The sequence below is a fragment of the Syngnathus scovelli genome, chromosome 2 (assembly GCF_024217435.2).
Source record: "Syngnathus scovelli strain Florida chromosome 2, RoL_Ssco_1.2, whole genome shotgun sequence".
In the NCBI taxonomy this organism is placed as follows: domain Eukaryota; kingdom Metazoa; phylum Chordata; class Actinopteri; order Syngnathiformes; family Syngnathidae; genus Syngnathus; species Syngnathus scovelli.
This window is the reverse complement of record NC_090848.1, coordinates 7,608,801-7,634,683: the sequence shown is the minus strand read 5'-3', so window position 1 is coordinate 7,634,683 and position 25,883 is coordinate 7,608,801. Positions and strand designations below refer to the sequence as shown.

The following is a 25,883-nucleotide window of genomic DNA, read 5'->3' as shown; positions in this document are numbered from 1 at the left end:
GACATACCAAAGGAGGTGTGAAGACCTGGCTCGTCTGGGTAAGTATGGAGAGAGAGAGCGAAGCCAGTAGGCACGGAGTTTGGGAGAGGTGGGTGAAAGGAAAGTGGAAAGCATTCGGGAGTCTGACTATACTCACAGCTGTCCTCTTCTTCAGTCATGGCGCTGACAACATAGCAGGCGTACACAAAGCCGAGGAGCTGTGAACACAGAAGGAGACGAGACAGGTTAAATAACAGCATCTTGACACAAAAGTAGCAAATGTTTACTCACTGACGGAAAGAAATAGTACTCATCGTTAAATCCATGCACAGTAGAGTGTCTCTAGTTTGAAAATATGCAACTCCTCTTTATGTTGTTTCCGCCGGTCAGTAAATAATCAACTGGGACGTGTGAAAGTGATTTTGTCATTAAGCACCTAATCAGTGTTTCTGACCTAAAAAAAAAAAAAAAAATCACCCTGCGTTTGTTTTTAATTATGTTTGTTTTGTTCTTGGAAAAGGACAACATGCCAAACACAGACGACACAGAGACAATAATTTGTGGACATAACTTTCTGAATAGCAACAAATAGGAACTATTGTGTAAGTTGATTCACAAGAACTGGTTAAGATTTAACTCCTTGTAACGTGAAAAATGTCTTCGGAATTTGACACACCACAATTAAGAGTGTTTTTAACGACCCTGTTGTTTGTCAATGATTAGAAAAAACGAATAACAGATTTGTAAGTCGTACGATTTAATTGAATTGATTTTAGACCGATAATAATCATGATTATATAACAATAATAATTGTTATCAGACAGTTTTGCTGAATGAACACCAATGTATTTTTAATTTCACTGTCTGGGGGCTTAGTCCGATGTGACAGATCCCCCCCGGGGAAAATGATTTCTTTCTTAGAAATGATGGCAGAATTGACTCATACATATATTGATCAATGACTTAAGTCTTCTATTTGTTGAGGGGGTATGGCAGTGTGCACAAACTGAACAGTCCACATGGAAACATACCAGACAGCCCACAAGTGACTGCAGCTAATAATTTACTGTATGCACACTGAGAGGATCCCTCAAAGTGGCAGATGGCTGTCATTGCTTGTGAAACAGAGCCAGCGAGCGACGGAGACTGAGACAGCGTGTCTTCACCCATCATTTGGCCTTCTGTCATGCCAATTAAAACAGCCCTGGGCAAGCTGCCCTCCTTCCACACTGGCACACCAAACAAGGAAAAGCGCATGGCAGTCATAAATGCACAGAAGTTGGCAAAAGGGCCAAAAAAGAAGGGCATGGGAGTTGGCACATGTCAAAACAACGCATTTTAAATGTTCCAGAGCCAAAGCTCAACGCAGGTGAAAATTGTTCATGTTGCATTTGCACCTCAGACTTTAATCCTGTCTATCTCTCCCACTCCCTTTAAAACATTCCAAATTTATTCTGCCACATGGATGCGGTAGTCTTTAAAGGTTCATCACTGTTGAGCTGAATCGTCAAATCTCTCAAGTTGCTACTTTTTAGGACATGAAATAAATCGTATTTCTTGAGTTAACAAAGTTGCCATATAACCTTATAACGCTCTACTGCTGCTTACCGACATCAATACAAGACCCCCAAATAATGTTACAGTTTCCAAAGGTCTTAAGCTGTTAGTGGCGTATAAGATGGAAAAAAAAGAAACATCCAGACTCTCAATGTTAATGTAACCCACTCATAGTGGAGAAAAGGCAGAGTCTAACAACGCTTCCCAGACAGTGTCCAATTAAAATAATATGTTTGTTGAAAAGCACTGAGGGTGAAAGTTAATTCAGCATGTTCAGCATGTAGCTATAGAATCACTTCACATCCTAATCTTGAAAAGAAGCCGCTTCATCTTCTTTCCACAAAGATGATAGTGGGCCAGCTTCCTGGTGTTTCAACATTTTGAGTCACAAACGCTATGAATTTGAACATATTAAATGGACAATTTTCCCAGCAGCACTTTGCTTGCCTCAGACCTGAATTCTCCAACACCCCAAAACCTCTTGACTATGGCCTTTCCGATTTCTCCAAAAAAAGGAAAGATTGTAGTTGATGCAATATGGGTCATGTAGATGAATCACTTGCAATTTGGAATTCCAAAAGGTAAATATGGCATATAAAATTGGTGCACTATAACAGTCACACGGAATCAAAATCAGACAATAATTCTTAAATAGTATTTGGTTACTTGCTAGTTAAAAATTCAGCATGACTATATAATTTTATTTTGTCTTTATCTGCTTCTCCTTCATCTTCCCAACGATAATTGTTGGAGGTTCAGGTTAATTGCAGGTCAACTGGCGACGTCGTGGAGCAGCGTGCACAAAATATAAGACCAAAGACTCCCTTGGTTCCAAGAAGGCTGCACATACATTACATTGGCCCGTAAGAAAAGGGCTAAATGTGAGTTGGTTTAAAAAAAAAAAAAAGGGCTAAGTGTATCTGCAAAGGCTAATGAGGGTTGGTGAATAGACCAGCTCAAAATGCCATTTTACATTTCCATAGCGCACACTCAATCATGAAAATGTGTCCACAAGGCATAAATCAATTTCATCTAACAGAAAAGGCTCTAGACGTTTTCAATGTTGACCAGACGTACATAAGTTTCTAACATAAATGAATCAATCAGGCATTGAAACTATGATTGCTACTTTCTTCAGTGTACAAGTGGATGCTTCTGCTACATCGTGAATCTGGCCGAGTGCACAAAATAAGATGCGTCTCCATTTGAGGTGTTCGTTTATGGAATGATCATAAATTGATTTGAAAATGTGTGGTTCGCTTGCTTTGTTCAAAAAGATGTTCAAATATAAAGCAATACAAAAAAAATAATAATAAATAAAGTTGAAGTTTGTGGTAGCTTGAGTGTTATAACTAAATTAAACCATGGGGTTTTTTTTCAGCTCTTTGGTTGTTTTGTTGAAGTTTTTTTTTTGAAGACTTAAGACATTTAAAACCAACTTAATGAAATAAAAAAAAACTTTACTGAATTTACGAAAGAACATACAGCGCAAGAACAAGATTTAAAAAAATGTTTATAGAAATGCTTTAATTATAGGTATGGCAGGGAAAAAAAGCACAATTTCCAACCTGGAAAAGCATTTTTACTTGGGGCTAACTTCATTTGCATTGGCAGCTTATCTCATTTGCACGCAGCATAAAAACTAAATGCTGATTCACTACATTTGCTTTGAACTCTGGCCACCACATGAGTCTGCTAACCTCAGAGCGCTACCGGGTTTAAGTTTAATTAGCATTTCTTAAGCAGAACATTAACCATTGAGTGACTTATAGCTCAATAACATTATTTGCAAATCTTTCCTACGTGTGATCGGGGAGGACCAAGTGTCAAGCCTCTAGGACTGGAATAATATGTTCTGATCTTCTTTGCTTCTATATTGGAATAATATGTTCTGATCTCATTCGTTCACTATTTGCGGGCTGGCCCTGACCCCCACAAAAAACTGTCAAGGGACTTTAAGTAAATAATACAATAAAATGGTAAGATTAGGGGATTACTACGTCAATGACATACAGCACATCATACAACTCCCAACAGATAATGTTTTTTTTTTGTGAGTGAGCATGCTCACAATATTAGTGATGATGGGAATCTGTATCAGTCTACACATTATTGATTATGGCTCAGCACCGCGAATGACGTTCAAGGTAAAATAGAGCAATAGCTGTTAAGAGACCAAAGCGTGGGGGTTTTGCAGATGTCTTCTCGGGTTAATTACACGGGCCCAGCCTAACAATGAGGCAAAGGCTTCCCCCTTGAAAATGAGATGTTTATGTGTGTGCGCAGCTGAGCGCTACATGATAAAACAAGAAAGATAGTCTGCAGAGACCACACCCACCTGATTTTTTTTTTACTAGCCCTTCCACTGTCAAAATACACATGCAAGGGCACAAACACATGCGCACGACCTCATTTGCATCTTTCACATCTAATAACTGCATGGTATGCTAATAACCCAAAACACACCTCATTGACACGAGAGCCTGCACTACACAAAGAAAGCTGCACTGGCAAACAAAACAGGGCTTTGTCTTCAAATGCAGCACCGCTCAAAGAATCCACACGCAGGCCGAGTGGGTGAAAGGGGACAGGGAAAGAGGACACTTCTGAGAGAGACATGAAAAAAAGGAAGAAACCTCTGATGACACAACTTTCCTGCTGGAGACATATTTGCCACAAGTCTTTTTTTTCCTTTCTCCTCTCTTTGGGCAGAACACTCACTACTGCGATTTAGTCAAAAATCCGTCCTCATGTGACATTGCGGTGTTGATACCCAGATCAGGTGAATGGTGTTGGAATGAAATCCGTTTGTATATGTGCCTCCCACTTTTGCAATTGGTTGAACAGCTGTTCCATAGGCATGCGACCAATAAACCTGCTTCCGTTGTATTAATGAATCATGATGGCATGGCGCATTCTGGAATGTTTTGGGCAATTATAGCTGCTCCTATTCAGCCAAATGCTTTAGACCTGATTGGATCACGCTTCATAGTGCAGATGGACAGTCACGCCAAGCATTGTGCGAAAGCAAACAAAAGAGTTTTTGACGGCAAAGAAGTTGAACGTTATGTAATGGTCAAGTCAATCACAGGACCCGATTGATGATTGCCAACCAAGTATTACAAAGTCTTAAAAGTTTAATTCTTAACTCTTTATTTGTGCCACTATTAGTCTGTTAAAAAGTGAGAGGAACATAAACAAACGTGTAATTCTTCCACTGATCAGCTGACTTGGGTACCCTTAAATGGAGCTGTCAATATCAAATATTATTAGAATCGATTAGTCTATCGATTATTCCATCCACTGATGACTATGATACAATTTTATTTGTATTAAACGATATTAAACGATTAAAAAACAATTACACAACAATTAAGCAATCTCACTCAAGATAGATTGACGGCAATTGTTTTTTTAAGTAAATCCCGATGTTTGCACATGTCCTATTTGGATTAAACACAAAAGATAAATCAGCTTTGAGAAATCAGAAAATGATTAGTTTGGAGAGGCTGAAATCAGATTTGGACTGTCAACAAATGTTCATGCATCTATTAAAATACGTGCCGCTTAATTTGACAATCGGTTTGTTATCGATTAACTGATTAAATTTGACACGGCTATCGTCAAATTAACGCAGTTAAAACGTATCTTGTTCATTTCATATCAAGTCCAAAAAGCTGACAATTGTGTACATGTCCCAATATTTATAGACCTGACTGTATTCGCTAGCAGAGCTCTCAGGAGCCATTAGACAGGCCTCAATTTAACACAGATTGGTGAATAGCCTAAAAATGCCTTGCCCGAGAGGAGAAATGATAACGACAGAGGGAAAGTGGTTTTCAGAGAGTTCAGTGCACAGTCTTCATAGACAGGCTTTAACAAACGTGAAGGTCAAATGGTTTGACATCCGGATGGGAAAATGAGACAGGAAGATAGGCTGTACTGATATACGGTGCAGGGTGGGACGAGGAGAAAAAGAGGAAATAAGCAATGGAACAAGGGAGTGAGGCAGACGTGACAAATGTGCATAATCAGCTTTCGCTGGAAAAATCTCATGATGGCTGCCGCTGAATAAAAATGAATTTACAGTGATGTGTTAATTCACTCTCGTGTGTTTCCGTGCACTTAATCGTTTTAAGAGAACTGTCATCCTAACGTAAATGTGACATAGGCAGATAAAAACAACTATTGACATCCCTGGTATCTTTTCCATCCCTTCTTCCGCCATGAACATTGCTCTCTCTCCTCCCCATAAAACTTGTCTTTTATGCCACATATTTTATTTAACAAAGAATATGACACAAAGGAGCAAAAAGGCACACAGTGGTGAAAGAATAATAACATATGCAGCTGACTTAACCAATAAGAAAAGCATCTCACGGGCATGAGGGTGTTAAGATAAAAAGGCATTCAATAAAAGTATGTATCAGAGTACATATTTTTTGGAAGATGAAACATTTTAAAGCAGCGTGGGGGAGGGCGAACATTCCCATATACGTAGACATTCATTTTTTATAGCGCTTATAGTAATCCTCATGAGGGTCATGGGTGAGCTGGAGCCTATCCCAGGTGACTTTGAACAATGGGGATCAAATCTGCTCATTTAAATTGAGCGATGACTACTGTTCCACCTGCGCCAAGTGGAATTAGCCCCTCTTCAGGATTGTTTGTCATCATCAGCATCTTGTGAAACACAAGAATCTGAGCAGACGGTGATTACTAGCCAGCAGATTAATTTTGCAGTGAAATCACACCAACGACCATCCCTGGAGCCCCACCTAAATATTTCATAGAAATCTTCAAAAGCCCTCTTGCTAAAACTAAAAACCTTGCGTTCTTTCTTTTCTATTTCGTTGCTCATTTGAGTGGCTGCTCTGTGTTTCAAACACGAAAGAGATAGGACAAAATGTTCCAGCAATGAGCTTAGAGCAGCATTATGCAAATAATTTACCTTCCCATGACATCAAAAAATCATTTCTGCACGAGCTTGTTGTTGCCACGCTGAGCCTGCACCACATTATCGTTTTGGGAGATGAAAGGGAGAGCATTTGTTTAGAATAACACCCACATGTGTGGTCTGACCAATAGTACAGATAGTATCTATATTTGCGAAGTATGGAATTTACTAAATTGTGACAGAGGTTGATGTCAACAATTTGACACATGACTGGGAAGTGCATATTGATACTCACAGCTGCCAAGATCTGCATTCCACTATGCATGACCTCAATGTACTGGTAGTCCATGAGGCAGCCCATGACAGTGATGTAGGAGTGGCTTTCAGTGGTGAAGACCCCTTCAGATTGTGGCATCTCTCTCCTCACACAACCTGGCCCATGCTCGCTCCACCACGAGTGATGGGCTGAGATATTAAACGTCAGCAGGTCACTGTCCTGGAAAAAAAAACATTGGGGAAATTTGCAACATCATTTGTTTCCTACATGCAACACAATGATATTTGATTGTAAATTAATATTCAAGTGTCACGTCTCGTCCCCAACTGCTCCACTATGTGTCTGTTGTCTTGGTTTCTGTCTGTGTGCTCGCCCCTCCCCTCCTGTGCGCCCATGATCAGTGTGATTATTCCCACCTGCCTCTCGTTACCTGTCGTGTATATAAGTCCTGTCTGCCCTCACTCCCTGTCGGATCATTGATTGCTGTCGTTCGGTGCTGGAGGTATGTTATGTGTTAACGTCATGATGTCTTTTTGGTTCCAGTTGCTGTCATTGGTAATGTCACCCTGTCATTTTGGTTCACGTCATTTTGGTCAGTCTCGTTGTTAGGTTTTGTTAGGTCATGTCAGTTGCCGAGTCTGTTAGGTTGCCGTTTTTGAGTTCACCAATAAACCCTGGTCCAAGCTGCACTTGGTCGTCCTGCTCCATGCTCCACCCGACCGTGACATCAAGATTGTCTGCTTGACCTGTTTTGGACCCTGTTATCAGGATAAATTCACTTAACATACCTTGGACCCAATTTTAATCAAACAAAAATCATTTTATGAAACAAAACAAAAGAAATCTGATGATTGTTGTAATTGATTGAGAATTATTAATAAATTTAGGGTTAGCAAAAGGAATTCTTTTCAAAATCCTTTCTGAAACGTCAGCTATAAATTATAATGTATGGTAAAATTCGTACTGCGCAAGCTTTTAACTTAAGAACAAAAAAAAAAAAATCAAATACAGTATCTCAGAAAACCTGATGTGCATGAGAAAATGTAGATATATTTTATAAAATCAGCATCAAAATTATAGTTAGGCCATTGCTGATTCAATTTACTGTTGATTAGTGTTTTCTTTTGTGTACCAGGCCTTAGGGGGTGAATTAAAAGTGCTTCTTGTATTTCTTACAGCAAGGACACACAATTGATTTTAAATGCTACCCGACACAAGATGATTGAGTTGTAGCTGCCTTCAAATCAGCACATATTCAATCTCACCATTCAAACAGTCATCTAGGTCAGCGGTCCCGTACCACTGGACCGCAAGACATTTGGTACAGAGCAGAACGGAGAGACATGTTACTGATCATTAGTCAGAAAAGGGTTTCATTTTAGTCAAGTGATTTGGTATTTAAAAATAAATAAAAAAAGGTTCGCCTGCAAGCTTTCAAAAATCTGTAAAAAGGCTTTGGTGAGCATCTTCTGAAAAGGGAAAAGGTCAAATGAGGAGGCAGAAGAAGAAGCAGCAACAACTTCACGAAAAAGAAAAACAGATATAACATGCTATCTTTGTGAAGTGGGGTTTTATGAAATGGATGGAGTAGAAGTGCAACAAATAATCCAATAATTGGAAAATAATTAAATGTGAAATCAACACTTTTTTTACGACTTGCAATTTCTAAATACTCAAAATTCCAGCATCTTGACAGATAAATATTCCCAGATTTATTTGGTCCTCTATATAAATAAAGAAATAAAAAAATAGTTTTAAATAAATTTAAATTATTTAAATATTTCACTTCAGGGTGCCCCCCGCCTGGTCAGTCCGTAGTCTGCTGGGATAGGCTCCAGCGTATTCATGAGGAGAAGCGGTTCATAAAATGGATAGATGGATGAATGGATGTTTTTGGAGGCGGGTTTCTTGCACACACACACATTTTCTCCTTGTTTTTGTGGAAATGAATATTGAACGTTTATCTGCATATTTTTGCAGAACATTTGGAATCTGAATATATCCCACCACCTGCATATAAATGATCTGCATTTACATAAATGCACATTTTCACTATTTGCAGGCCGGTCGGGTCCGTATCCCATGCAAAGGAGGTTGGCTGTATTAGACAAACCTTGACCAGTAAGGATGTGGGCATCAAACAAACAAATAGTCCACGCTGGGCAATTTCAAAGTCAGCCACCTCGAAATGAGGCTCTTCAATGGTCTTATGATGTCTAATCAGCAGGTATTTAATCCGGCACGTATAGATGCTTACACCAGTCAATATTCTACTTTGGTGATCCAACCTCCCATGTGCCCCACCGTGACAAGCCATGCATTATTAACAGAGCCACATGCTCTCGAGAAGCATCCCATTAACCCCACACTTTCACACACTTAATTTGTTCCTATCTCATGCAACCCTCAACAACAAACACATATTCTTTAAATTCTAACATTTGAGAGAGGTGTTAAGGCAAAGGAGAATGAGAACACCAATAGTGAAGAGTAGTCATTGATTGTGCTCGGAAGCTTCTGTAAACAAGCATAGGATACTCTCTATGATGGCGCACTCCAGCTGTTGACATTCACGTGGCTTTTCTTTTTTGCCACAAGGCACAAATCAATTTGATCTCAGAGATTCAAGGTTCGTCCTCGTCACCGAAGTTCTAGTAACAGACGTTGAAGGGATTCGCTGGTTTGTGTATCTGCTTTTTGAAACGATGTGGTGCTGTAAGCGGCAATTTTCGAATCTCGCTTGAGTGGTTTGCAGCCAAGTGTGAAACGGTTGGGATGAGACTCAGCACGTCTAAAACGAAGCGATGATAGTCACTCAGAAAAAGATTGAAGTGCCGTCTCTGGCTCGGGATGAGATCCTGCACCTTTAACTTGATCTATATTTTGTTGCTTTTAATTTTACATAAAAAATGTTGCGTAAAGAAGCTCACATTGCTCTGTTAAATAACAGCAACAAGAAACAGTAGCTGAATTCTTGTTTTTTTTTATGGCCGTAAGATTGCTTCCTCCCACATCTGCTGATACAATAATTAATGTGATGAATCAGCTAAAGGTGTCATAACAATCAATTCTCTTGCTTGGGGGAAACAGGACTCATTATCTTTATTACACTGACATCAGTCGATGATGTTTTCATATGCCATCAATATGAGAACGTGTAGATAAAGTCAAATGAGAAAAGAGGATCACCGTGTTGGTCAAAGGTTTGTTTAGAGAAGCAGGGGCCTGTCTGTTAGTCAGTCTTGCACCACAGGGGACAAGATAGGATCAATAGAAGGTGACGGACCATGCACCATATGACCTCCCCCCTGCTTGAAGGCTCTGACTTGCTTAATACAACACACACACACACACACGCTTTCAAACTGTCCTGTCAAGATTGTGCAAGGAGGGTCTGACTGAATTAGCCGCCACTGTCTCATGATAAAATGTGTCAGGGGTTTCAAATAAAGCTGTGTGTTAAGTGTACGTGTGTGTGCCAAGTGTTTGTGTGTCCATGCTCCATTAGCCAACTCTACTCCTGGCCACCATATGCGAGGATGGGAGCCCAGGCTGGCTCCATCTGTTGGGTTAATGCCCAGGCTCACTCCTGAGCAGCTGGCCCCTAAGCGCTCCATTGTACAGCACACACAAAAACACATTCATAAGAGACGCACGTAGTGGAGTGAAGAGATACGTGATGGATGGGAGGTCCATCACACAATGGCAGATCTACCAGTGCTTGAAAAAGGTGATTGTGAAATTCATTTTGGGTGTCTGAGAAAGTGTGAGATTGGCTGCTTGTATTAATTATTGTCAATGGTCAGGCAGACAATTGGGCAAAAAACACATCTATGTGAGGAAGGGGTGGAGATTATGTTATTTGGGAGGAGAGGATAAAAAGTGGGACGGGGAAATATTTCAGCAAATATTAGGGGGATAGAGATGTTAAGGACATGGATGACTGTTTATATACTACAATGGTTATAAAAAGTTGACACTCATGTTTAAAAGTCAGGTTTGAACTTAATATTATTTTTGGGGAAAATCTGATAGATGATATACACGTATATGAGTGTGTGTGTGTATATATATATATATATATATATATATATTTATGTGTTGAAAATATGTTATGGGCTGACAATTCCATGGTCTAATTGGTGCAAAAGCAACATGATTCCAAAATGTTTGTTTGGTGCAATCACAGCACGTCGCCACAAAATACAGTGAAGCATTGCGGGAGTAAGCACTTTGAACAGCAGTTATCATTGTGACCAGGGGCTGTTTTACCCCCAGAGGAACAGAGGCTTTGGTCAAGGTGGAAGGAATTATGAGTAGTTCAAAATTTCAGTGAATCACAGCTTTGAGTGATTGTTGGTGTATAGTAGGGGGGCACGTGACGTATTTATTACAAACCACACGTACTGGTATTAACTCGAGCAGCTTTGAGGTTGTAAAACTGGCATCTGGTGGAGTGCATCACATTTAAGTTGAAAAAATAATGTTTCGCGGTCATAAAAAATTGACAACACTCAATTATGCCTTTTAAAGTTTACAACACCTCTGTCGCAACGTGTCACCTAAAACACGACAAATAAAAATGTGGAGAGATTATAAGAGAACATAAAACTAAATGCTTGTCTTTGCACTTGAATCCCCAGAGAGGACAGAGCTGAGCACAAATTCTCTTCTGTCATTAACAGCATTTGAACCTGTCCTCTTAGTTTTATAGCTTTGACTTCCCAACTGAACACTGTATAGCTTGGGTTATCTGCTTATAGGTAGAAATTTGCCGATGTTTTTTCAGCATTTGTGCGTCGTCTAGCGACCTTTGGAGCGCCAGACCAACAGAAACAAATAGATGAAGCCAAAATTTGCTGTGTCTAGCTTGTCTAGAAATATTACTGCTAAAAAATAATTGAATCAGAGCTGTTTGACTAAACTTAAGATGTTGGATCATTTCTCTCTTGAGGTTTCAAACATAACACATGCAACAGATGACAGACACTAACCAGTCACAACCCAATGATTACTCAAAGGTTATTATGAAATCCAAAAGAAAAAGAATTGCATCAATTTTTCTGCCTTTACAAGAGTAAGAATTAAAAGTAAAGTTTCACCACATCATGTATACTGAGCTAATATTTTGCTTATCCAAATAAGTTGGATGAGAGAGAACCATCTTAAAATATTAGGAAGAAATCGGAGTGTAACAATCATTACACTGTGCCAGTGGTCATAATGTTGTGGCTGGTCCGTGTACTTGTCAATGCTAAAAGTCTCACCTTGGACAACCCTCCTACATCCAGGTAAAAGCAGATGATGAAGACATTCCAGGCCACCCAGAGAGCCACCCAAACGGCGTACTGAAGGGAGGACATCAATGTTACATGCACAAATAAACACCTTTAATTTTTATAGCCACCATCAAAACGAGATACACTATTGTTATAAACGTTTAACTCATCTACTATGTTTCCCTTGATTGATACACTATCTTTAGAAATACCTCAAGGTACAAAAGAAATTAAAGTTCTCAACGTGACGTCAATAAACTGTTTTGACTCATTCTGTGTGATGTGTTAATAATGTGTCAGGAAATGTAGACAGATAAACAGTGCTTTGGTGAAAACATACCGTACACATTGAATCATGAAAATGTCCTGACTTGTTCAACTCCCTATTCTGCGTCAAACAGCTTCCTCTTCTTATCATGCAAAGTATTTCTTTCCCAGAATTGCTGGTAAAGCATTCCTAGTCATCTTCTATGTAGGTCACATCTGTAAACCAATTTTCATCTGATTTACAAAGGTTTTAATCCTGTGACTAAGAAAGACATTTTTTTAAGTATTTTAAACCTAATTGTGACATAGACATTACAATTGTCTGCTTTATAGTAGCAGCTGTTGAATGTCTATAGAAATTTAAATGAGTTATCAAAACAATGTGCCTTTGAATATTTAGTCCCTTCCCTATCCTCCCAGTGAATCTGTGCATGGTTATTACAGTGATGATTTGTGCACCAAGAATGACCTTCGCTGTCCAGAATTGTGATGAGCCCCCCCAGCCCCACCCACGCCTAACCCACTTTTATTAATTAATTTGACCAAATTACCACAGATACAATGACTGAAGGGTGTCGGAAAATTATACACTAGAAAGGACATTTGATGAAGGAAACACCATGTGTCAGTTGTCGTATAATGCAAGGTGAAAATAAACTAAAACTAACAAGGGCAAGAATTGCTGACAGTCTGCATGTGCACAATAGAGACAAACCTAAAGGAAACTTTGGCATTTGTACCAAAATAAAAGGGCTGCTTTGACATTTTTGTTTAATTCATTCCGTGACAACATTCGTGACTATAAACACAATTCACCTTTCCCGAGTTATTTTTTTCTCTTTTTAATTGAGGGACCCAAATTACTTTAGGACTCATTTCACTCCTAGACACATAATTGCTGATTTTGGGTTGGGAAAATTAGGAAGATTTTTGTCATCGGTGTATCTGCTCCCTACTACAGCAGTCTGCAGCCTGGTGCGAGTCTCGGGACAGCTCGATACTGCAGACCATGATGAATAACTAGTTTTGAAATCAGAGACTAGTAAAAACTGTTCAGTTTTTCAAAAAGATGAATCTCCATCTCTATTAGTGAAGAAAATTTATAATGTTAGTATTGACACATAAAGTCGATGCAGAATTTGTCTTAGCGGGCTAAATATAATTACACTGTGGGCCACATTTGGCCCACGAGCCAGAGTTTGACACCCCTGCCCTAAACAGTAATTCCGGAAGACTTAAGGTTTATCTACATCATAAGTTTTCTAACTATGGAATTAATGAGGGTTTTTTTTTAATCCAAATTAAGTCATTGATTCCCAAGCTCAAGTTATCTCGTATTTTATGATAGAACCGTTGATCGCAGTCCTTCTCAAATAGTGGGGGTGCGGTGCTATGCCAACGGGGCATCGCATGTAAATCCAGGTTACATTCTAATTAAGATACTATAATATGCAGATTTTATAGACAAATGATACGATTTAAAGTCATTGAGGAAAGTTGGGAGTTGGAAAATATTTTCTTCTTCCTCATAAAAGAAAATAATTGAGAAGCCCTTTATGATGGCGTCATCTACGTGTTAACTCGATTTTGTTTTTTTTATCCATCTGACACAGATGTCTAATGCAGTTGTTCACAGTGTATCAAGCCTGGGAAGAATTGTAATGAGGTATAATAGCCAGCAGACAGAATACTGATTAGAATAAACCCACAAGGAAGAATTTTATCCAATTAGTTTGTTCAAATAGTCCAGATTAACTGGGATATGTGAATATGCTGTCAGTTACAAGAACTCACCACCACAATGTAGCGCGGTCGGTACTGGATGGTGCCAAAGAGGCCGAGGATGACAATGATGATGTGGAAAAAGTTGGCTAGGATGGGCGCCCACTGGTAACCCAGGAAGTCAAAGACCTGCCGTTCTAGAGCCAGAACCTGCAAAGCAATATGAAGAACGGAGAAACACATTAGATTTAAAAGCATAATGCATTTCTTGCACCTGGGAACATTTTGGGTTTGGGAAGGCACACACACAAACACACACACACGCTGTTATTGTCTCATCGACTGAAAACCATTTCTACTCAGGCTCACGGCAACTGGCCGACAATCCAACCCTGAGCCAATCTGGCGGAGTGGCTTGAGTGATTCTCCTCCAACAGTGGGAGTGCCCCAAAGGCACAGACTTGAAGTTGAATAAAATAAACAATGGCAGATGTATTGATTCATCTACTACTGAGCTAAAGAGAAGCTCCACCATTTCCTCTTCCTGCCAACAGCCTCTTAGAAGCATAAAACTTCATGGGAGGTGAGACAAATATATCGCCACAGGGAGCTTAGGCGTTTAATAAACTACAAGCTGGCATACATTGTTTCCACATGCATGAACAGCATGCACACATACAAGTAATCGAAATCCACTACAGTGAGAGCAAAACATTCAAAGCTCCCATGACATACTCCATTCGTACATTTTTGCATTTAATATTTTGTATCATTTACATCATTTCCCACTGTCCCAAAACTCTACCCAATCTCCTTGGAGGCAGAGCAAAGCAATTTGAAAGCTCATGACAGCAGGGATTTGCTGTTTGCATCAAGTCAAAACAGCGGGTGAAGAACGTAAACCATTTAATTAGGATTCCATCTCCCTTTTGATTCCATTGCACTGCCAATTTGTGCGTACACGCATGTGTGTGTTTGTGAGAGCCTGAAACGACGTGTTTGAGTTTGTGTTGACATGTCATTTTCAGCCACACACTTGAAGATGGATGGGGAGGGGAGGGGAGGGAGGGAACTTCGCCCCACTGACACCAGCGCATGAGTAACATGCACACATATTCTACACAATCGAGCAGGCTCCTCTTACTAAAATGGAAATGTTACCAGGCAACCCAATGAGACCTTGTGATAGACAGAATAGGGGACATTATCAAATAGAGTGTGATAATTAAGAGTGAACAGTCCTCCGCATAGAAAGCGAGAGCAATCAATTCTCAGACGCAGTGGGTAGTGACAACGAACAAAGTGAGTGACCGCCACAATGAGAATGAAAACCGTGGAGCTGCTCACCCCAACGTAATAGCTTCCACTCTACTGACAAGGGCAAAATGGGCTGATCGGAATTGAAAAGTTAGGAGAAAATGTTCAAGGTATGCAACAGACAAAGCAAGATAACTCATAGATTGCAGGTTAACAAAGAATGACTGAGCGCCATCTTTCTTAATAAATTCTGTCTATCGGTTGGATGAAGAGCCGGCTTCCAACATCTTTGTGTGGATTATGGAGGTCAGCAGACAGGGTGCAACTAGGATCCTAAGGAATGATGCGTTCACATTGGGAGCTTTTAATTTAATTAAAGCCACAACTAACAATTATTTGAATAATCGATTAATCTGTTAATTATTTTATTAGTTTTAATTTCCATCGCTGTATTCAAAACCAGGGCGTTATTTTAAATTGACGGCGCATATGGGCTAAAACACAAACATGAATTAATTAGGATTCATTGATCACTTTCGGAAAAGCAGATGTTTACAACTAACTTATTTGGATTCAACACAATGATAAAAAGTCTGCTTTCATGGAGTACTAAAGAAATCAAAAGATATCTACTGTTGAGAGGCTGGAATTTTGAGGATTCGGAAAGCGGCTAATCGATTTATCAAAAAAATCATCAATTAATTTGATAATTGAGTAGTTGGTTCAATCGTTACACCTCTAAATTGAGTTTTTATTCACATCAAAATAAGTCATTCATCCAAAGTCATCAGTGTGGAAAAATATGAAGGCTACAAACAGATTTTCTCGCTAACAAAACTAGAACTTGAAGGTGCACGCAAAAAAAGCCATTCAAAGTTTGAATGAAAGAAACAAAAAAACAACAACCAAAGTCCAGTTCAGCAAAATTCATTAGCTGGTTTTGGTCTGTTTGTCTGGAATAGTGTAAGAAGATTGAAAAGATTGGTTGTGACATATACAAGTGTACAGGCATGAGAGAGGTGTGCACGCATGCCAAATTCTCCTCTCAATACTGTCGTAAGACTCTCAGATCGCCACTAACTCAATAGTCCATCGAGATGACGGCAATCAATCTTGGGGATAGAACGATCTCACTCACGCACCATCATTCATGTCCGTATGGCTAACATCTCTGAGGAAGCAGATTACCAGGGAGTGGGGTGGAATTTGATCACCGACACTCTTCCATGAGTTGTAAGCCGGCAACAAAGTGGCCCGTAAAAGCCTCCTACGGATGGATCGCCTGATCGTACACAAATGACTCCCTGGAGGCAGGCAAGTTCTTGGTGTTTTAGTTTGGGTGTGCATGATGAGGATTGTCACCCACACATTGCATTCCTCCTGTAAATACTTCACTTGAATACTACTTAGTAAATCAACTGGACTCTCTGGCTGATTGCGGCTCGTTCTTATCATTACTTGTATTGCTTAGAACCAACTCTGAGGATGCACTGATGGATTAATCTAAACGATTCCATCATTTTTATGGATCGCTGGATCACTCAGGTATATTCGTGTACGTAGTCCTCCGAGGCAAATACATGGTGTCTTCTTTCTGTATTTTGTTTCAGGTATCAATTCAGACAAATATGAGACCATCATGCATCATTTGACAGTGAAGACTATCCAGTTTTTATAAGCCTATCATTCTCTTACCCATAGCTTCCCATTTGACATTGTTCACGTAAGGCTAGGTAAAAGCTCTTCAGGCTTCAAGCAGATGATTATGATGCTCAACAACCTGAAGCGTAAATAGTTGTATACGTTGCAGCAGCGTGACACTCATAAAGCTTCTCAAACTGCTGCTGAACAGCAACTGGGGACAGAAAATTATCTATTTATTCATTTCTGGGTAGCATTTCTAAGTGGGAATAATACGCTTGGAAAAATTGCAAAGCCGAAGCGGTCAAATATTGATGGCCTTCCCGTCGGTCCAAACAATGTCCGGGGTAACTTCCTGTTTGCTAAATTGGTTTTATTTTCAAAAATGATTGTTTGACCTAACAATTTTCTTTTTTGTTTATTTAACAGTCATTTTATGTAGAAGTGGCAGAAGTCAGAGGTTGCTGCATCAAGAGAAGCTGGGATCTGACACCAAAAGATGCAATGTAATGCTTTCATTTTATGACCACAGATTATTTGACGGATCAAATGTGGTAGTTATTCTCAAAGTGCTGAATAAACCCGCACACAACAGCGATCAAATGAAAGCAGCCTGTCAATCTCTCTTGTGAATCTTGGCTAAAACCAAAATCGTAAAGTTCCACCCGACTCACCCCAATTAACAGGCAGCAATTTAACTGTGACAGAGAAAATTCTCATTATGGCTAGCAGCAGCTGCTACAGTCCAGACGAGTGAGTCAATGAGTGTTTTTATCCACTACCTAAGAATGTTAACAATTTAATGGAATAAAAAGTAGATCTGCATTGTTTGAGTACACATCATGGAAACACATATGATAAGTACACACTCCCAATGAAACACGGCTGAATGCCCCCATCATTGGTTGATAGAAGGAGGATGAATGTTATTCGTCCCATCAACAGTAGAATCTGTCAAGGTTGCTGATGCTCCCAAAGCAATTTCTGTGATGCCACCCTAGAACAAATGACACTCCACAACACCCGTTGAAATGGAAAAAGACAAATGGGCTTGCAAACGAGTTGAGTTTTATCTTCATTATAAAGGAAAATTGCGGTGTCATTGATGTGGAACACAAACACGTGCACACACGTATTCAACCTTGTGAATGGACGTCCACAATCTGGATTTCCCCAGTAAAGGTCATCAAAATTAATAGCCTGGTAAATTGATGACGTTAAAAACGTAAATGGTCATCTCAAGAGTGGTAGAGACAAAGAGATTGTATTGTCCAAGAACACAAACGTTATTAGAATTATGACAAGGCTGAAAGAGGCCTGAAGCCCAGAAAGACCACCACCATCTTTGCACATTAGTCGACCAGTAAGCAGCTGAGAAAACCAATATCGGCAGTTTTCATTGTCAATCACACGTTTCAAAGTTGTAACAAACACGTTTCTTTTCCACAGTATCTTGCCATTATTCCTGTTTATAACACGGCTAGCCACGCTTCAAAACAACACCATCAGCAATGTGGATAAGCTACGCGAGTGTTGCAATTCAATTCAGGCAGGCTGGACCACTCGGAGGTTGGTTCTGGGCCACATGTGGCCCACAAGCCGCTCATTGAATAGCTAAGTACCTTGGCTTGTGACACACACACACACACATGCACATTACAGGCCGTTGTTCAATCAACTTTATTTGGTGCTGCTGCTCTTGTAGTGGCCAGACCTTTTTGTTCCACAGAGGATGATGAGGGTGTTGGCGTAACGCAATCAACAACGCCTCGGTCAAGGCCACTCAGAACACAATACCGATGTTCTGACAAAGAGGGCAAAGGGAGCACTCATGCTGACCCACACTGTACTGTATTGTATATAACTAGGACAACCTACAAGACCTGCCAAAATGGAAGTGGTTTTCCATCGGAAATATTAGACTGATAAAGCCCATCAAAAGTAACACCGTGCTATTATCAATCATTTGCATGTAATTCATAGCTTGATTTTGTAATTTTCTAAGTGATAATGGACCAAAAACAAAGTTATGTTATTCAAGGAAATTTTGTTTTAAATGTATTCAATTTTTTTTCAACTGATTATTGGAATGGGCCTAAAAAAAAATCCATCCCCAAGCACCATCAAATTGATACAAAACTAATGTACGGTTTATGCATACATTCTGTCGCAGTGATACAAAAACGTTTTTTGTTCAAAAAGTAAAAAAGTAAAAATGAAAATAAGGTTGTGGGGTCGTCAAAAACTAGTAAATTGAGGAATTCCTTGAGTACTAATTGGTGGAATTAATTTATTGCAAAGATATATAAAATATAAACTCAGCCGGGTCTTTTTAGACCCATGTTGTCCATTCACATATTAGTAAAAAATAAAGGAAAGTTTTGGAATACAAAATTTCTTAGGGTTCAAGAACGGCTTGTTTTTGTGCCATATGAGTAAAAAAAAAAAAAAAAAAACACAATCAAAACCTGTGTTCTTCATACGTTGGTGGTAATCCTGAGCTTCATTCGGAAATGGGCTCAGAGTCTTCTGAATATTCTACAACATACTAAATGGCAGGAAAGCTCTAACACCCGTGACACATTTCTTATCTGTTTGGATCATTTCAATGGGTCTGCTGTATATCTCTGCCAACGGTTGACAGTGGAGACAAATATTGTTTATTCTATTTAAAATGCTATGAATCACTGTCCAGAGAAACATTGTGTGAACTTAATGGTGGCAAACCAATAATGTTCTCATTTGCAAAGGCCTGCTTACTAAATCCAACTGACAGCAAATTTGAGCTAGATGCCATTGTGGACAGAGCAGAATGTAGTTGCCAGCATACTCGCAAATGAGCGGAGTGGCTGGAGAAACAAAACATTGACCGACATCCAAAATTCCTGATGAATATTCAGCGTCAATTATGAACGTTCTATTGAGCAAAAGCATTAGCAGCAGAAGCACGTTGGGTTGTGTGAGGCGGGGGAGATAACGCAGCCTAAACCCCTTGTAATGTGTGGGAGATGGCAACAAGCCAAAAGGATAACGTCTAGCCTTTAGAGACAATGCTATTCAGGATCTTCCTCATTGGGGGAAAACTTTCTTGGAAGCACTTGAGCTGAACCCTCCCAGAGGTTTTCACTACAAACTCAATTTAGCTGCTGTTTGTCATCAAAAACTGAGGGAAAAGTGGACTGTCTGACTATTAAGACTTTCTTGGGCTGCCTCGGGAACACGTACACCTGCTTGTCAGGAATCAAATAATATGCCATATGGTGTATTTTTGCATTTCACTCATGCTCTCAAGATGTGTTTGAGGTAGTAGTTCCTCTTCTTTTAAAAAAGTATTTTCACTCATTTTAGGCCATTCACTGAAAATTGGATTACACTGCTAAGTCTGTAGAGGTTTCTTTGAAGCCGCATCAATCTGAATAGGGGTGTGTTTGAAATATCAATACCTAGTTAAATATTGATATTGTATTGATACTCCTCCTTGACACTAGGGAGCGCAACAGTGCCAATGACTCACATGAGAAGGAAGCACCTGAATGTGGAAAAAAATATGTTTTTTTTTATTAATTGATGACATTTGCACATTTTCACATTTGTGATGACATATGAGTAGACACAATTTACTGAAAACCTTCCATGACAAAGGCAAAGGGAACCTTTATCAATCCTTGCAGACTGACCATTATCTCCACTCAACCAATGTCATGGTTACTCACTGACATTCGCAGTGCAATGCATCCTGATTGAGTTCCTAATACCAACGCTTTTATGCCAGGTCATCTTTAGTTCAACCGTTAGGATAAAAAGAGCTCCTCTGAGCACAAACAAATCATTAAGCAGCCCGAGCTACCCGGCCACTATCTGGGTTGATTTGGGGTTCTGCTAGGATCCAGTCCTATTGTTTGGAATAGCTAAGCTGAAGACGAGGAGCGAACGGAGGCTTCTCGATCAATATAGCCTCATTATCAGCTGGCTTCCGTCGTGGAGAGTAGGGTCCCCCGCGCTAGGACAGCTGATGAAAAAAAAGTGCAGCGCAATTCAATTAGACGATGCCTGAGATGGCGAAAGAGGTTTGATCAAAGCTCTCAGCTCTCAGATAATTAGCATAAGAGGTGCTTCACAGGAGCTATTTTTTCATCTGAGCGGCCGTCTATGTTGTTTCGTTAATGTTACTTGAGCCTGTAATGGTCTGGTTCATTGCCAATGCATAGGTTTCCTCAAAGGGAGAGTGGGGCCCCCATACTTGCACGGATATTCCCGCGAGCGCACACAGATACTCAACCTGGTTACTTTTTGAAAGGTCACACAAGGTTTAACGCGACCCCTTATTCTAGTTTGAACTCATCAAAAATTTGCAAGCGTGCACATGCGTTTTAGCAGACAGGAAGTGGCAGGTCATCTCGAAATAGTGCCTTAGGGGAAATAAAGCCGTTTCCTGGAGTCTTTGGGGACTTTTTAGGCAGCTCGCTGACAGTTTCATAAACCTTTTAACAAATGCTCCTCTCTAATGAGGTCTGATGTCTAGGAGGGAATAGGGTGAAGAGGGATCAGGTGTGTCCTTAAATCGGGGGTAGGCAAGTCCGATCCTGGAGAACTGCTGCCCTATCTTTTTTAGAAGTTTCCCTCCTTCACACACCTAATTGAAACGATTGCACTGTCTGGTAAACACACGTGTACCGTCATAACATCGGATCCTGTTGGGAAACATTTATGGGGGTGTTTTCGGCGGATTCAGCATGTTGAATCGGTGTCGTAACGTTGCATCATTTTATCACACTGACGAGTTGTTTGCGAGCGATTCGGAGCACAGGGCAAGAACAGGAAGTGATGAATGCGGAGAAACAGTAAGTGTTGGAAAGCCTTGAGAATTTTGCTCATTTTACACATCGTTAACCTTCACATTTTGACGTACAATGTCTGTCTGGATAAAAATATAGCAGAATGCAGAATTGTTTATGTTTTTATATTCCACCCCAACAAAGAGCTTTCTGATTGTCTTTTTCTAATCATGAGAAATGATGACTACCACCGCTGATGGTGTGGCAGGGTATTACATTTCACGGGTGAGCAGAAGGTATGTGATGGTTAATGTTCCTGGCTGTCCGCTACACTGTATTTTCATCATTTTTTCCAGCGCAACTCCCAACATTCAGTCCGACGCAACAGGGGGTCGGCATCAGTCGCCGGAAGGGCATTAGTTTTGAAATCAGAGACTAGTAAAACCGTTCAAATATTTTAAAAAGATGAAAGGTAATGGAAAAAATGCTAGTTATCTCTTTTTTATAAAGTGTCATTCATAATTTGAGTATTGACATGAGGCTGATGAAAAATCAGCGGCCACGTAAAATGGTGTGGCGGGCTGTATTTGGCCCTGGGGACTTGACTTTGACACCTATGATGTAGGCCTTTAAACTGTGTGATTGTAGTGATTGGGTGCACTATAAAGGAAAAAGCCTCCATCCTCGCTTTTTACCCCAGTGTGTCACACTGTGACAAGCTTTAAACAAGGTTTCTTCTCAACGGCCCATCCGTCTTAATGTGCCAATTCAAGTGCAGCATGGCGCAAAGGATGAAAGCCACCATGACAACATATAAACAGGGTGAATGGCTGCAAATGCAGCCATCAACGTTGCCCCCGTTTGACCTGGTAAGTGAAGACGAGATTGTCTTCACCACTTGCTAGGGCTGCACGATATTGGAAAAACATGCAATATGGTTCTTGAATACAATCACAATATCAGTGTTGTGATATTTAACGTGTACCTAAAGAAATTACATTTTTACTATCCAATGAAAGATTAAATTTTTTTCCATGCTGAAAATTAAGCAACCTCAATGTATTCCTAGCTAATTAATTGGAATTAACCTTGATAATGTTGGATAGCAATGAAGATATAAGTTTGCATCTGCCTGGTCAAGTTCAGATCAAAGCATACAATTCCATAAGAAAATTATTACATGTCTTTGCGATATCCATATTGCATCGTGATATTCCATCTGTCCATTTTCTATACCACTTGTCCCCACAGGGGTCGCGGACATGCTGGAGCCGATCCCAGGAGTCATCGGGCAGTAGGCGGGGGACACTCTGAACCAGTTGCCAGCCAATCACAGGGCACACAGAGATGAAACAACTATCCACACTCATACTCACACCTAGGGGCAATTTGGAGTGCTCAATCTGCCTACCAAGCATGTTTTTGGGATGTGGGAGGAAACCGGAGTGCCCGGGGAGAACATGCAAACTCCACAAAGGGAGGGCCGTAGGTGGTATTGAACCCGCACCCTCTAACTGTGAGGCGGACATGCTAACCAGTGCGTCACCGTGCCGCCCATCGTGATATAGATATTTTATATATATATTCTGCAGCCCTCGCAATTGCTATTCAAATGTTTACTTGTGAGGGCTGTGGTGTGATAATCCTCAATTTTAATAAAGCCATGAAACAACTAATCAAATACCTGGTAAAAATCAAAATCCTGGTGGTTGACTATGCATGATATCAAATACTTTGGTTTTATTTCTTTAAAAACATGCAAGACAATGCGTACCGTTTGAAAGAGACATTTGGCTACTCTATTCAACTCAGGCGTGTTTCGATTCCAGTTTGAGACGCTGCTCAACAACACCCTAACAACATCAAACCGCATCAACCTGAAAAAGGAAATCAACGCCGACAGCACATTTTCACTCCCAACTGCATCAACAAGAGACGAATATTGTTGATGATACAGCTGTTATGCCCATTGTTTTCTTGCCGCTCAACACCCCTCTACCCTGATGTCTCAATAATCCACCCTCTGCCGATTCAGCTCAGGTTTTGATTGAGGTTCTTCTGAGAAGAATGATGACTGTTCAATCTGTAAAGTTTGTTAAAATAACTTTTACCGAAATGGTGTTGTCTAATAATAATAATGAAAACAGTAGGCGGCACAGTGGTGGTCGACTGGTTAACAAGTCCGCCTCACAGTGCAGAGGTCGTGGTTTAGATTCTGGCTCTGGCCTTGCTGTGTGGAGTTCACATGTTGTCCCCTTCCTACTCCGGTTTCCTTCCGTGTTTCCAGAAAACATGCATGGCACTCCGAATTGCCCATGAGAGTGAGTGCGAATGGTTTTCTGGCACCCAGTCAGGGTGTACCCCCGCCTACTGCCCGAATCAGCAGGGTTGGGCTCCAGCGCGCCCGCGACCCTCGTGAGGATGAACAGTTAATAGATGAATGGATGACTTGACAACATGTCAACATCAAAACAATTAAACTGGATCACAGTAAAAAGTTAATGTCACATCTTTTTGTAATTGTTCTTATATTTTGCAACTTGACAGTTAAGTTTGCTCGTCATCCAACACAAAGGGTAAGATATAAAAGATCATCAAGGTTTCAACGGCAACTTTAAAGGCAAAGTGATCATCATTCGAAAAGGCAGAGATGTCACTCTATTAATACAACAAATAATCTCCACTTACCAACTGTAAGGTACAAATAAAAATGAGCGTGCACCGGCCGCTGCAGCAGCCCATCGTGTCTGTCCGCAGTGACGAACTCTGATTCGGGAGAGAAACACTTTAAAAAGCTGGTCCAAGGAGCTTCAAATATAGCGAGCAAATTCAGTCTTGATAGAGAAAGCGGAGTATTGTGTCTCGTTTTTTTTCCCCCCTCAACCTAGTCGTTTTTGAGCAGAAAACAGGACAGCGTCACACTTGATGTTTCTGTCCGGCTTGCTGAGGTGACTGGCTGCCTGGGAGACGACGCTGTTAAACTGGTAGGTGAAGGAGGAGGGGCTGCATGGTGTTGGTGAAGCAATCAACCCGGAGGCTGGATTGTAATTAGGAGCGCCAATTTGCGATGCCACCATCTTCCATCTTCTGTCTTGATCAGACCATTTAGAAAAAATGCTAAAATGGACAAATAATGTTGCAGTGATCGCTTATATTTGAGAGCTTAAATGTGCAAGGAAAAAAAGTTATTCAATTGCCTAATGTCCCAATTTGAGGATGGAAAAGAGGCGACATCTTGTGGCCATAAAATGAAACACAAGTTTACATCAATGCCATTCGTGGTTCTTTAATCACGCAATCACATACAGTGACAATGCAATAGAAAAAAGAAATAAACAACTGTCTGTCTGTCTGTCTGTCTGTCTGTCTGTCTGTCTGTCTGTCTGTCTGTCTGTCTGTCTGTCTGTCTGTCTGTCTATCTGTCTGTCTGAAATGAAGAGAAAGAGACATGGCAAAAATACAAGAGTAATTGTTTCTGATCCATAAAGAACCCTGAAAAGAGCTCACAGATTTAGGACTGCCTAATAGCACGGGAAGCTTCTCACCCTGATAGCAAATGTCAACATGTGGTGAATCTTTCTAATATAAAGAAGAAATGGTTTTTTTTTTTAGTTCCTGGATCTGTCTTTAATGAGTCAATTTCATCTTTTAATTCAAGTACTGCATGGAATGAAGTTGATCATTGCTAGTTACTTAAAACACAGTTGAATGATGATGGTCGTGTGCAGTGTCACGTTCTACGTACTAAGTATTACTAGTGACTTGCATTTGAAAGTGATGTTTCTTTACAATGTTATTGTTTTTTTAAAAAAATTGGGGGATTTATTCTTTTATTGGTTTCAGCCTTTAAAAATAAAATGCTAAATTTGCAAAGATACTGTAACTGGTAAAGTTGCGGTCCAGTGCAATACAGAATAATGGAAACAATAAGAGCAGCAATTGCCCTCCCTGCCCTGCACTCAGTGCGTAGAGGAAGGATCCACCTCTTCTCAGCTTGATAAATGTTTTACGCCTCTGCGGCTTGAGCCAGAGAACACTTTACATTTCATTTCATCACACACCCCTATAGTACGTACATATGTTGTGCTACTTTTTGGTGCCTCCATCCCACACTGCACTTCTTATCGGCATCTATTTGCACTCAGGAGGAGCTAGTCACAGTTACTCAAAGTATCCTTCCATGATTTAGGTCTAACACCTTGAAAATTAGGTGTTGGTAAAACTGTGAGTTC

General features: G+C 40.2%; 1 protein-coding gene across 4 annotated transcripts in view; it reads right to left on the bottom strand.

The window, feature by feature from the left end:
* nkain4 (sodium/potassium transporting ATPase interacting 4) overlaps positions 1-24,656 on the bottom strand; it is a 31,812-nt gene extending 7,156 nt beyond the window's left edge. Inside the window, exons 1-6 of one of the 4 annotated variants that reach the window (XM_049755398.2) lie at positions 24,340-24,656; positions 14,051-14,188; positions 11,978-12,058; positions 6,729-6,929; positions 137-197; positions 8-34 (exon numbers count right to left, since the gene is read on the bottom strand). In XM_049755398.2, coding sequence (XP_049611355.1) covers positions 8-34; positions 137-197; positions 6,729-6,929; positions 11,978-12,058; positions 14,051-14,188; positions 24,340-24,393 — 562 coding nt within the window. In that variant the 5' untranslated portion in view covers positions 24,394-24,656. The remainder of the gene's footprint in view (positions 1-7; positions 35-136; positions 198-6,728; positions 6,930-11,977; positions 12,059-14,050; positions 14,189-24,339) is intronic. The other 3 variants (XM_049755397.2, XM_049755399.2, XM_049755396.2) reach the window with 3 other exon arrangements.
* Positions 24,657-25,883: the final 1,227 nt, after the last annotated feature.